The following is a 14,498-nucleotide window of genomic DNA, read 5'->3' as shown; positions in this document are numbered from 1 at the left end:
TGTCGGCCTTGCGTATGAACCACGGTATACGAGAGCTGTTCCTCGCCGATAACAGACTGATGCCCTCAGATGCTTTCCATATAGGTGGCATGCTGAAACACAACACAGGACTCAAATTACTTGATCTAAGGAATAACAACATGCAGGTACAGTACATCTCAACCTCTTCATACACTCCTCTCATCTCTCGAGACTTTTCCTCCTTCCCCACCCCTCTCCTTGCCACTCCCCCTTTGCTCTTTCATACCTCCCAACCTCCAAAGTAATACCTCTCACATCCATGTAGCATCTTTCAATCATGTAGAAACAAGTTATGACTAAACTAAAATATGAAATATTGCCAAACAATTATTTAGCTTTAATCGTGCTAATCTTTTTTAATTTAAACAAACATACAAATTGATCGAGGGGGTGGGGGAGCCCTTCACTATCATATGGTGTGTCTTTGCATCAAGCTTGCTTTCTGTCCTTTGGACCAGCTATTTCTCATATAAGGTAAAGGTTCCTCCAGATCATTTACTCATTGCTATATATTTTTTTCGAGGGGGGGGGGGGGGGAGTGGGGCTTAAAGTGTATCCACAAAGTACATTAATCTTTACCCCCATTTTTGCTTCACTTTTGTCTGCAGGATGTAGGGGTGTCTCATATTAGCGATGGACTGGCAGGTCAGATGAGAGGTCAACTCAACACGCTGGTCCTCTGGAACAATCACGTCACTCACGTTGGTGCTGGCCACCTCGGCAAAACGCTGGTGAGTGCTTAATATTTGATACTAAATGTACTCACTCCTCAGCTTAGGCTGATTGTAACTTGGTCTTGAACAGCAACAAATACCACTTGACTCTCATTTAATAGACATGTTGTACATCTAGGCAGTGGAATGCTGCATTGATCAAAAAATGGGATATCTAAAACCAGTCAGTTGTTTGTTTCTGTTCAATGATGATATGACACTATCAGATCCCCCCCCCCACCTCCCTCCCTTCCACTTCCTCCGTTCAAGTTCACAGATTTGGTTTTGCCTTTCTAGCTGTTTTGTAGCTCTTTCTGTGTCTTGAAGTACAATGCCCTCTGTTTTCTCGGATGTATTTGAAGTATGCTTGAATATAGAAGTACGTACTCACTTGTGTTTGCAGTTAGTGTTTGCCCTGAAGACACCTGTATCAAATTAAAATCTACGTACTTCTGACATAAAGTACAAATATCTAATCTTGCACAAAATGTTGTTTTTGTTTTGTTTTTGGAATGTCTCTAAGTTTCACTGGATTGACAAAAGATAGATACTCAATTTGAATTCTGGACAAGTCCTCAAAGGCTTGAATTGGAAAGGAGGACACATCAGAGGAAGATAAATAATTAAATGTATAACTAAATAACTAAATATATTAAAAGAAGTGCTTATTCTAATCAACTGTTTTGATCATGATTCCTTCTTGTTTGTTTTGTTTTTTCTTTGCTGCAGCCGATGATTACAACTCTTGAAACTTTGAATATCGGACAGAATAACCTTGGCATTGACGGTATCATGAAACTAAAGGAAGGTCTCATGAAGAATAAATTCTTACAGAGAATGGGAATGTTTTCATGTCGAATAAACGATGAAGGTAATTTAATACAAGAGAAAAAAAGGGGCATTTTGTAATAAAGTCTGCAAGAATTGAGGTCTGGTTTAATATCCTCTTTCAGGTTCCTCCCTCGACAACTAGACCTAATTTCCATGGTAACCTGATAGATTGAGCAGTTTATTCTAAGGCCATCGTCAGATGTTTATGATACTTCTCATTTATCTCCGCTCATCGGAGCACCTGGACCTTCCTTCTCATTCTACCTCCTAAAATTACCGCAAACATTGAACTCTAGCTGGAAGACCAACCTCGTCATTCAGACAACCTAGAAAGATTATCCAAGTAGAGTGGTATACGGTAACTTTGCAATGCGAAGCAAACAGACCTGTTTTGAAACGTCATAGGAAATGATGACCTCTTCGGTTTTGCCCTGTTGTTTAGCTTTATCCTTCAGCTATGTGATTTCACAGTTACTGTGACGAGATACCCCCATAATGAGATTTATACCCCGTGTGTAGGTCTTGAGTCAAAGCAAGGAAATATTTTTTTGACTCTGAGCACAATTGTCAAATTTCATGGTATCATTCCGGTAAAATGGATGAAGAAGTTTTACCAAAGCTTCCTGGAGTAGAAAACTGATATGTCTTTTCACTTTGCAAATTTTAGCTGCTTTCGTTGGTGCTGTGTTGATTAAAATTGTGTCGGAAAAAAGAGGTTGAAAATTTGACTCACAAACACAGTAACTTTAGTGTCAATCCGTGCAGCTACATAATATGTCTAACACAGTATGTAAAGTTAGGGGATGTGTGACGTTACCGCACTCCACCAAAGCAGGCCGGACACTGCCAGACTGAATAGGACCTTAACTCAACATGGAATATGTTGGAAAGTGAAGCACTTAGTGTGTGCTTAAGACTAACGCTGATTAAGATCTTGCTAGTTTTATGTCGCATCAGCTTTATTCCGCAAAAATCAACATGTAGCCTTTTCATGAGTGATGGTCATTGAACCTATCAGAGGGAAAGTCATTTTGCATGTGATTTAAATGAGCTCCGGCCATGAACAGAAGAGAGTCGATATGTATGTGCTTATCAGTCGTTCTGATCGCAGGGTCACTTTTAAGACCGTCAGTCTTTACGACTACCAAAAACTAGGTCACAACCAACAAGTTGAGACAGTTTGCTTCAAACTAAATCAAATCAGTCCTGCCTCTAAAACTCCATCTCTATGAAAACATAGTAATGTGTTTTGAATGCCTCTCCCCCCCCCCTCCCCCCTGCCCTATCCACCTCATGAATTCCATAGATGCTGAAACTAGTAGAAACTGTTCATTATGTTTTATTTGTCATGAACAGTGTTTTTCATTGGATATTCTGCAAAGTGCTGCATAATCTTTACTCTAAGAGTGTTTTGTCTTTGTCCAGGCGATAATTTCATTGTAAAGGAAAGGTCTTGCCATTTGAATTGTATTTTTGTGCAGCTTCCATTACTGTATGACCTTAAACACATGCACCTGTACACAAACATACTAACACAGACATAGATACACATACAAATCTATATAATCACATGGCAGGAATCAGTTTTATATTTGAGCTCTGCCTAGATGAAGAAAGTAATACCTCTGCAGACTTCTCCGTCCAAATATTGTAGTATCCACAAAAATCAAACAGCTACTTAGTAGAAAAAGAGAAAAGGGAAAAATATTAATTTTCCACATGCCTGGATGTCATTGTGATAATTCAATATGAACACTGTCTTTGAGACAGTGAACAAGTTCACAGAAGGCTTCCTATGGGGAATAATGGTGGCAATCAATTTATTTGATCGATGACTGGGATTGCATTAGCTTCTGCTTCTTCGTAAAGTCACGATTTAACTTGACCTTAGATACAGCCTACCGTTGTTAGATGTACATCACTGCTATGGAAGGAATCAGAGGGAGCAGGAAGATGGCAGTTACCCTGGAGGGGGTCAGCCGGGGGGAATAGAAGGAGAATGTCTTACAACTTGTTTATAATGGGTCTATGAAAACATGCAACAGTAGGAGGCACATGGTGAAATATGATCAGCAGCACAGCCCAAACCTTGGATGTCTGTACATTGGATTTAAATGAACTTTGTTAGATAACACTATTGATTTTAGTTAGTACTGCTTTTTCACTGAGACCCACAGACCGCTATTTGACATGTTTGTAAAATGGACCCTTTTTTTGTGTACTTTAGATTTCTTAATCTACCAAAATTAAGTGGAAAAAAATGAGACTCCTTCTTATGTAGTAAAATAAAAAGGAGAGTTTGTAGGAAAAGATGATAAAAACCTGAAATGGTTTGTTTGTAATACCTGATCTGTCATTGCCTCTTATGTAAACTCACAATACTTTGACTAATCTGTTGTTTACACTGGAACATAGAACTTGAATTATGCGACACAGAACTGAGAACCTCCCCCATTCGTTCTGATATCTTGTTCTATTACAAGAGTGAGTAACGAGAATACTGGTTTTATGATACGATATCATCACTCAATAAATATGACAGAATGATGAATTGAACATAGGGTTAAGGATTTGGTATTGAATTAGTAGAAACATAAAAAGATAAATCCCTACCCACATTACCCCTTCTCTGGCAGGCTCTTAATTAGGTATCGGTATTAATGTCTTGTTTTATTGTTCTCTGTTCTGTTTAATACTTTTCCCCTTTCATAAACCGATATATTTTTTCCCCTTCTTCCGGTTGATAATCTTCCTTTCTTTTCCCCTTTCATAAACCGATATATTTTTTCCCCTGCTACCGGTTAATAAGTCTTCCTTTCGTTTTGTTTCTTCTGTCCGTCTCGTTTCGCAGGTGCCATCGCCCTCGCCGAGTACCTGGCCGATAACTGCCGATTGATTCGTCTGGATCTCCGAGAGAATGAGATCAGGACTGGAGGCCTAATGGCTCTTTCTAGGTCACTGAACCTCAACAAGGTCCTACTCAGACTGGACTTGGACAAAAATATCAAAAAAGAAAATGTGAGTAAAATGTCGCGTGGCATGTCGATAAAGAGAATTGACACAGAGTAATTCTTCACTCTGTCGAGAGCGAGGCCAATTGAAACCTGTCAATACCATTTAGTTTTGGATGTTAAGAATTATTAAGATATATATTTTTGTTTTAAAATTGTTTTTGCTCTTTCAGGAATCTTTCATGTGAGATAGTTTATTGCAGAGTTGTTTCACTGATCATGTAGGTATAATGTAAGGTTATGTAGATAACATTTCATTCATGTAGGGAGATTGCAAGCAATGTTGGTTATAGTGTATGTGTAGTCCTATTACCCTAATGGAATGAGATACATTGTATCTACGTGACAAGTAGGTAACATTGTAACTAGTTCTGTCGCTTAATAGGTGTTTTGGTTGTCTTTCTACCGGTTTATCCCATATTTCTCCTGGATAATAACTTGCTCATGAGGATATTTTGACAGCGCTCTTGAACAGTTGAGTTGTAAATGTGAGGAAATATGAAAGCTGTTGGAAAGTCTCTGACATGTGCCAGAAAGATATTTACACTTCCTCTAAACTGATTCCCACCTGAAAGCCAACAATTCTGATACTTTACATAAACCATATCATATTTTGGCCTATTTACCAATACCCCTGATATATTTTTAATTTGATAACCACCAGTTAAATGGTCACGCAGAGCTACAGCAACAGTTCCTGGAGGATATCGACAGATCGCTCTACGATAATCGCCAGTCATTGGAGGAAACTCAGCAACCCCCTGAAAAGACGGGGGAGACATCATCCAATATTGTCGTAAGTCCAGCAAGCCCTGTCCATAGTGGAACGAATCATCCTTCATCGTCAATGCCAGATGAACTGCCAGATTCCACGAGGGTGGAGACAGAGGGAGACGTCATCAGCAATAATCATATCGATAGTAGCAGTACTCCGGTGGTGGCAGCAGCTAATGGTGATACCAGGGACGGTATCGATACCCTGGCAGTCACCGCCGAGCGCTCCTCATTGCCCGATACTTCTTTCAGTGATATCCCGCCAGGGAGTGATTCTCGGTCGTTGCCAGAAGTGAGTGCAGGTAGCGTTGATAATGTTAGGACGGACGATGCCGGCGTAGAGAGTGGCGATGTTACCAGCCCTATTGTGACATCGGATATCGATCCTCTGTCGGCTAGTTCTGACCTCCTCGGTGGCAGTGACGCCACGGACACTATCGCATCATCTTCCAATTTAGACAAAGTGGCTAGTCCACCGAGCAACTCTGACCCACTAGAAGTATTGTCAGCATCGGCTGAACTGAAACAAAACCCAAGTACTTTCAGAGAACACCAGAGCGGGCTCAGCAGCTCTGCCTCCGAGGAGGATCCTCTGAGGGCGGAGCAGAATGTGATATCTCCAACTTCATCATCATCTCAGGGTTTATCGGAACAGGAGGAGACCGGAGAGGACAGGCTCAACGGTAACGTCGGAGGACATTCATCCAGCAGGGGGTCCCCACCTGGGATCAGGATCAACGAAAATATCAAACTCCTGGCCGTCACCAATCACGTACTGGATGGCAGAGCTGATCTGAACAAAGGTTTGGATCTAGCGGGACAACAGCTGATGGCGAGTGCAATAGACGACAGTCTTCCAACCACCGATGCTGCAGGTATGGTGCTGTTGAACAGTGACAACCACTAGTTCTTCTAGGCCTTCAGGAATAATATAGATATTGTAACCAAATCCCAATACAATTAACAATTTGAGATTAATTGTATTGTCCAATGCTTATTTTCAGTTAATTTGCTGACCCCCATAGATAGTTTGGGAATTTATGCGAAGATATCAGAAACATGTTGAGGATTAATCCAATTCATTGAGATGTATTTCTGTTCGTTATGGATGTCATTTTGTGTGAAAGATGTTAAGCATTCATTAAGTAAAAGTCATTTTGTATTATTGTCGTTAAAAACAATCAGCATTTAACAATGAAACTGTAGACAATGTTAGGTCATAATTTCTAGAAACAACTGCAACTTAAGTCAATTGTTTGTTTTTTTGCCCCCCAGAAGTATCAATATTACAGGACAGACCTGATGAACATCTCTCCCAAAATCTGAATATTCGTCCAACTCCAACTTTAGTACCTCTGCAGGATACACAGGTAGGTCTGTAGTCACAAAGCCAATGTAAAGTATCAACCGTTCCACAGAGCTATAAATTCAAACTCTGTATTTACCTTTTATTGTAGTATAACAAGCATGTATAAGAGGGCTCTTCTATTATGATCTAAAACACACACCTGAAATCTATGTTGCTCCCAAGAGAAGACCTGAAAGATAAACTGATTTACAAGTGTTGTTGTGTGGTAAAACAATCAATAATTTTTACTCTTTTGGTGGTCGTTAACACATTGAAAGATCATTTCTGCTAAGAAACCTGTCAATTGTTCCTGGATGAAGTGGATGCAAAAATTCATTTTCTTTGGGGTGGGGTGGGGTGGGGACATGGCCAGTGCTCAAGCAACAACTTCACTTACGTGACAGTAACATTATGCAGATTCTTGTTGGGACCAGATGGTTGTCTTCAATCCACAGTTTTCAAAACTAGTTTCCACAGTCTGAGCCAAGAATGCAACGATTGAATTAATTTTCCTTTAAAGTATTTTGACTTTCAAAGTAAAGTATCTAGAATGATTTTGAATTTTGAAGGAGAAACATTTGGTAAGTAACCTTTAGGATGTAACCTCCTCTGAATTAATTTGAAAATTCTTGTCTAAAATGGTCTGATTTCATAGAATTGATGCTAAAATTCCAAACCACTATGGTGAGCTGGATTACTAATGGAAAGCCTTGTACCCCAAGAATTGTACCCCAAACCACCTGTACCCTTGTTGGGACCCTTGTTGTACCCTTGTACCCCAAAACACTATGGTGAGCTGGATTACTAAGGGAAAGCTTTGTACCCCAAAAAGTGTACCCCAAACCACTTGTACCCTTGTTGTACCCTTGTTGTACACTTGTTGTACCCTTGTTGTACCCTTGTTGTACCCTTGTACCCCAAACCACTATGGTGAGCTGGATTAATAAGGGAAAGCCTTGTACCCCAAGAATGAATCTCATATATGTACCATGCATTCCAGGAATCCAAACCAAACTTCACCTTAAAGTAAATCAAATGAATACTGTTTTTTTTTCTTTTTTTAATTGTCATATGTTCTGTAATATGTTCTACTTCGTAATAATCTTGGCATATTTCATTCTGAAAATGATATTAATGTACATCAATCAAAGTGAACATGTCCCGTTTAATGTGTCGATAAGATCAAAATATCGTGCTGAATTTGCTCTGTATTCTTTAAGCATTTGATGATGACACCCAGTAAGGTGTGGTTAATATGTTATTGTCACTCAATCCAGCACTTAAACATCCATCTCGGTATAAATACATCCATCTCAGTAATCCCTTGTTTTGACATTATCTGTTATTCTTAATCCAACTCTAGCTTAAAGTGCTCCATCTGTCAAAATGGACTTATTTACAGATCCCCAGATATAAATTACATGAGTCTGTCAGTTGTATTGATTATTCAATGGCTTCTGGCAGAGATGATTCTGTTTGGTAAACTGTAAATGTTATAAATATTACGTCCAGAATGTGCTTATCAATAATCCATCATTGCTATGGATGCATGTATGTGTGCAACAGACATGTGGTTATGTGATCTGAAATATTAATATTCCATGGTGACTGTGCAGAGTCTTTGATGCAACTGTCAGTGGAAAGCCTAAGGTTCTTCATTATATTTTCAATTGTCTGCAGAAAGCAAACGTGTGAAGCCACAACCATGTCCAAACTATTCAACAAGTTTTGTTAAGTAAAAAAATCAAATGCTACTTGTCTCTCAATCTGTAAATCAGACAAACACATACAAGATGGTGTTTCTATCTTTTATATCAAAATACTATTGTCAGGACCCCTGGTATATACTGTTTGTTATTGTTTTGCATAACAATTACACACCTCTAAATGATTTCATCTTCTTCTTCTTTTCTCTTCTTCTTTTATTTTTTTACATCTGCCAGAGCTAATGTTCACATGAAATAAAGGATGTGATGGTAGGATTACATTGAAGCTAGGGTACAGAAGTCGAAATTCTATGGAAGGAAGGGTGAAAGACATAAAGAAGAGGCGGGCGAAAGTCACAAGAAGCAGCAACCTTTGATTTTCAAGTTACCAGACAAAGGTTGAGATTGGAGTCGGCAGACACTGACGAAAGATGAATGATGATTCGCTTCTGTAAAGAAGATGGAAGAATTCAGCTATTTATGACTGAGGAATCGATGGTGATCAAAATGAAATACCGGAGGTTTCCAGATGCTCATTATCATTAATGAAGACTCAGTTCAAGAGTCTGGAAGCTTGCTGGATTTGTTTTTGAAATCTATATCTGGTCTCAAACCAAAGAGTTCTCTATTATGAACGATGGATATATTTTGCTGTGGAACTAGTATTTACATAAAGAACGTCCCTTCCTTCTTCTCCTCTCAATCTCTTGGATTTCAACGAGGATGTATAAAGAATTCCCTTGTAACCCCCCCACTTCCCCCTCCCCCCCTCTTCGTCCACTCCCTGGTCATCCTCTTATCAAGAGGTTTTGTTCAACAATTTATAAATGTATTGCAATGATTTTGAGATGTTCTCTTTATCTTAAAGACTAAAATGAGTAATGCTATTGTGATTCCTGTATGATTGTATCATCTTGACTGAAACACCTGGTCTGTGTGGGAAGGAGACAGGACAACAGATGATGGTGATACTGTCTGGCTCTCAGCGTCATCGTCATCCTCTTACATCATCCATCTTCTTAAGTCATTGACCATGACTGCCAATATTGTAGAAAGAATCTAAACCAATTAAGGTGTCCTTGGTTTGCCATAATAATTGCTTCAAGCTCTATTCCCATCAGAATGTAACCTTCAGAAGACCTCAATGGATCTATGATTTAATTAACTGTTGAGCATCAGCACTCCCCCTTAACCCTACCCCGCTGGTGTCAACATCAATATGATCTCCCTGAAAAAAACATATGGTCACCTTTATCTTAGTGGTTTAGTAATAAACTTTTCTACTTCCACTGTTCAGTCCGAGTGAATCATAAATGTAATCACTAAGATTCCAATCGTACGACATGTAAATTTACACAACTGCCTTGTCGTTGATTTGCTCCCCCTCTCTATCTCTCTCCAGGTGTTACATAGCATATAATCATAAGATAGGAGACTTCAAATCTAAATGCATCATAATCCTTTAACAGTGTTAAAAATAATCACAGATAATCACTTGGTGCAGTGTGATTGACATAGGTAAGGGTTACTGCAAATTAAATTGTATTCAGATCGTAGAATGCCCCTTTCCTTGATTTGAGTCAGTTGCTTTGAGTGTCATTTGAAATTTAATACAACTGAATTCTGCTAAACTTTGGATGTTAACATTATGAGAAGATGATAAACAGTTAAACATCTCGTTGGGAAACTTAATAATATGTTTTTTCTTCAAAATTTGCGTTTCATGATTGCAAATCAGACAAGAAAAGTGTAAATATAATTTGTGTGACCTCCGTGATCTCTTTAGCCACATGGAGAAATTGATTGTGGTGAACCACATCTGCTCAAAGTTTTACAAAGATAACAAAACTGTGATTTGTCATCAGGTTTAAACTTTGTAATTCTGTGCAAACTAAATGGAAAACCAAAGAAATATGATAAAAAGGTTCCTGTGTGAATCTGACAAACTGGCTAGATTGGATAGGGTATCTTTTTGTTTTTAAAAACACACATATGAGTGGTATACATACAGCGTGAAAGTTTACCCAAAATACACAATGTCTACAGTTTTCCTTCCTGCCTAGAACAGCCTACCACATTGCTAGATTGTATTATGCCTGTGTAAAGGATAGGATGCTCAATAGTATTAAACGATGTAGAATGAAAAGAGGAAAGAGAAAGAGAGAGGCACTGAGGATGACTTCCTGGAGGACAAAGAGGTCAAAGCTAGGAGGAGAAAATTTGCCCTTGCTATATTACCCGAACTAACTTATGTTTTCTACATGTTATTATTATACATAAAATTCTCTATTTATCATTGTTAATAAATGACAATGAAAATGAAAATATAAGAATTTAAATAATTGTAAAAGAAAAAAAACAACTGTCCACCCCCTCACCCGCCTCCACCCCCCCCCCACAAACTTAGAGGTATACCCTGAATTGTTTGCGTTTGTGTGACATGTATGTCTTTCATTATTTGTAAATGTACATATGAAGTGGTTATAAGGGGCTTACAGGTTTTATTCCAGCAGATTTTGTATACAACATATGACCTAAAAGCTGTTACCACTGCCAAAATCTTAGTTTGAAACACAAATTCAAAGCTTCAAAGCAATGCTTTCCTTTTTTGTTTTAATTTTTGGAGGGTTATGGTAAAACTTTCAAAATGAATGAAAACAAAAAAAGTAAATGAAAATTGAGTGTGAAAATATAATTATGCAATTTTCTTTCGAGATTTTATTTAAGATGTAAATTATTCATTAAGTTTAACTGCTAGAAAAGATAAGGAAGAGAAAAGAGCATTTGTATTCTTTATTATACAAGGAAAGTAACATTAAAAGTCTCAAATCATGTATGGCACACATATATATATATATAAAGAAGCTTTGTTACTTCATGGTATGGTTTCTCAAATTCATGTGGGGTTGTTGGTACTTTGTTGGTTACATTGGTGTGTGTGTGTGCACAGAAGACTTGGAGCAAGTCTAAAATAAAGACACAGCTCTGTTAACTGTTGTTTTGTAGAATTTTAATATTTTCGAAACATTCTTCTTTGACCATCCTTCAGAAACTACTTGTTGCATCATCCTTTGATGACTGATTGGAAGAAACCATTTAGCAGAAGGCATAGTTGTGTTTGTAACTTAATATTGTCCTACCACATAAAGCCACATCATTCTGAGACCAGTGTGTTTCTTCAATGCAAACACTAGATTTATCACCTCAAGAAATACAGTTTATTTTGTCCAATGGATGAATGTTCCATACCACCCTTATAACAGATGTAGTTAGCACAAGTCTGATTTGTATGTGAGACTTTAATGGAAGTTAAGAGTTGTCATCAACAGATTAGACCAGGGGTTCTTAATAGAACCCTCCACCTCCCCCAGAGAAAGATTTTAGTTCAGCCCAGGGGCGGTTACAATCTTAGAGTTAAGTACCCTAATAGACTACCCTTCGCACAATACTCTCCAATACGGAAGGCGAAGTGAGATTTGGATTCTGACCGGCACTATGTCCCAACCATTGTTTTTCGCCGTCCCTCGTGGGTAATTTATTAAGAGGCCTTGGATAAGACTAGTTACCAGTAGTGTCGTACGACCAACTCATTGTATCTACTTGGGTGAGTAGGAATATTTCAGAGCATTGGTACCGAACAATGTCCTTGAAAAACATGAATGAGAAAACATGGAACCTTGCGTAAAGTGCACAATGGTTGCTGATTATATAGGTACCCAGATTCGTGAATGAGGAATCATTTGAACCTTGTGTGAATTGTTTATGGGGTGACATGTATGTATGTGTGCGTGTATGTATGTGTGTATCTTTCGGATACAGCTAGAGACATCTTGTAATTGGAACCCATCCCTCAACCAACTCACTGACTAAAACTACAATTAAACGATTTGATCTTCACATGCCTGCTTTGACTAACGTCATATAATCAATTGTAGCAGGAATGATGGAATGAATGAATAAATTATGTTGTACAAAGAATATCAGTAGATATATTAATATAAATGAGCTGTCGCACTTTTCTCGGCTAGTAAATCCGTTCGTTAGCATATTAATTTGGATCACCTTACAATTTGAAGCCTTTTCGGTGGTCTCTCCATTATTTTTGAATTGATAACTTTTGATTGGATGGTAAATAAAAATGTAATTTGTGGTGAAAAATAGGCTCAGTTTAAACCTTTATTTGACATTATTATAGACGATAATTATATTTATTATGTAATGAAAATTGTAATGAACGAGAACTGCAAAAACAAGAACTGTTTCAAGTTGACTCTTTCTTTCCAAAAGGTTTGATTGAAGGGTTTACTTAATGTTAAATTAATGTTGGATAAAGAGTTAAATAATGATCAAGCAAAGAGAACATAAACAATTTGTATGATTTTGATTTACAAGCAACAAAAGTTTGATTTTATAATTCTTATTATGATTAATTCTGCTTTGTATCATTTAGTGATTTCAACTAAAACTGGACAGATACTGAACTCGTTTAATCTCTACAAATATATGCATAATCTACATACATACCTCCTTCCTTACAATGTTACACTGCCAACAGTTGTTATTCAGCTATTGACAAATATTTGATTGTCATAATATACTATACATTGCATTTTAAATTAATTCATGAAAAGCACCTTGGGTAATAAATGAGACTTTGCACTGATTAAATGTCAAACAGCGTTACGGTAGTGTTATAGTAGTGTTACGGTAGTGTTATAGTAGTGTTATGGTAATGTTATAGTAGCATTACGGTAGTGTTATAGTAGCATTACGTTAGTGTTATAGTGGCATTACATTAGGGATATAGTAGTGTTATAATAGCATTACGGTAGTGGTATAGTAGTGTTATAGTAGCATTACGTTATTGTTATAGTAGTGTTATAGTAGTGTTTTAGTAGTGGTTGATACAGTAGAATGTTGGTCCTTGCTTCCCATAACTGGGTTGGAGGTAGATGCAGCTATGCCAAGTTAAAAAAAAAATTTCTGGGGACCAGACTGTTGGAAGTTGTACTGTCAACAGACAAATTTTCTACAACATAGTAGAGATATTCAATTTCTGGTTTTGTTTATAGTATTGACCTCACATGGTAGCAAAACGGTTCAGTAAGATCACCAACAGAACCTGACAGTGTTTACAAAGGCTGACCTAAAAATGTTCCCTGTAAACAGAGGGGTTGAGGTAGACATAAGACGACTCATTGTTCATTGTTTGATTCAAAATGGTAGCATTTGAAAAGGGTAAGTTATTACAGATATGAACGATAAATTGTTTCAGTGTCTGTCCCAACAGACATGCACATCCCACTTTCCATCAATAAAGGCAAGACTTGTGTTTTCCTCATTTACATCAATAAAATTATTGTTTAGAATTGTATGAGGTAAACCTTAAGCTTTTAGGTCCATTTGAGTAATCTTTTCTGGAAGAATATTTCCACAAACTATTAAAGCCTTTATTTCTGTAGAGTAACCCCACCTTAGATGATTTAATAATCTATATTAATAAGGAATGTATTATATCTTACCTTACTAAGTTGATATCTGCTATGATATAGCATTAATATCAAGCATACTCTAAATAACACTGTTATATGCTATGATGTAGCCTTGATATCAAACATACTCTTAAGTAAAACTGTAATATGGTATGTCATAACCTTGATATTAAGCATACTGTAAGTATCACTGTTATATGCTATGTTATAGCCTTGATATCAAGTATACTCGAAGTAACACTGTTAGATGCTGCGATATAGCCTTGATATTAAACATACTCAATCGAAGTTACACTGTGGTAAGCTATCGTGTACAGAAGCCTTGATATCAAACACTTTTATATGCTATGATATAGCATTGATATCAAGTATACTCTAAGTAACACTGTTATAAGTTATCATGTAGCCTTGATATCAAGTACACTCTAAGTAACACTGTTATATGCTATGTTATAGCCTTGATATTAAGCATACTCCAAGTAACACTGTCATATGCTATGATATAGCATTGATATCAAGCATACTCTAAGTAACACTGTTATATGCTATCATATACTGTAGCCTTGATATCAAACATACTGTAAGTATCACTGTTTTATTCA

The 14,498-nt window shown here is 37.4% G+C and overlaps 1 protein-coding gene across 1 annotated transcript in view; it reads left to right on the top strand.

Moving 5' to 3' along the window:
• The window catches only part of LOC139971375 (uncharacterized), a 61,925-nt gene extending 52,296 nt beyond the window's left edge, over positions 1-9,629 (top strand). The window contains exons 7-13 of the mRNA XM_071977747.1: positions 1-146; positions 630-752; positions 1,464-1,605; positions 4,417-4,583; positions 5,241-6,225; positions 6,626-6,720; positions 8,642-9,629. Of these exons, the coding sequence (XP_071833848.1) occupies positions 1-146; positions 630-752; positions 1,464-1,605; positions 4,417-4,583; positions 5,241-6,225; positions 6,626-6,720; positions 8,642-8,647 (1,664 nt within the window). The 3' untranslated portion in view covers positions 8,648-9,629. The remainder of the gene's footprint in view (positions 147-629; positions 753-1,463; positions 1,606-4,416; positions 4,584-5,240; positions 6,226-6,625; positions 6,721-8,641) is intronic.
• The last annotated feature ends 4,869 nt before the right edge of the window (positions 9,630-14,498 follow it).

Source organism: Apostichopus japonicus, chromosome 8 (genome assembly GCF_037975245.1).
Source record: "Apostichopus japonicus isolate 1M-3 chromosome 8, ASM3797524v1, whole genome shotgun sequence".
NCBI lineage: Eukaryota > Metazoa > Echinodermata > Holothuroidea > Aspidochirotida > Stichopodidae > Apostichopus > Apostichopus japonicus.
Note: the sequence above shows the minus strand (reverse complement) of the source record. Positions and strands in the feature narration are given on the sequence as shown.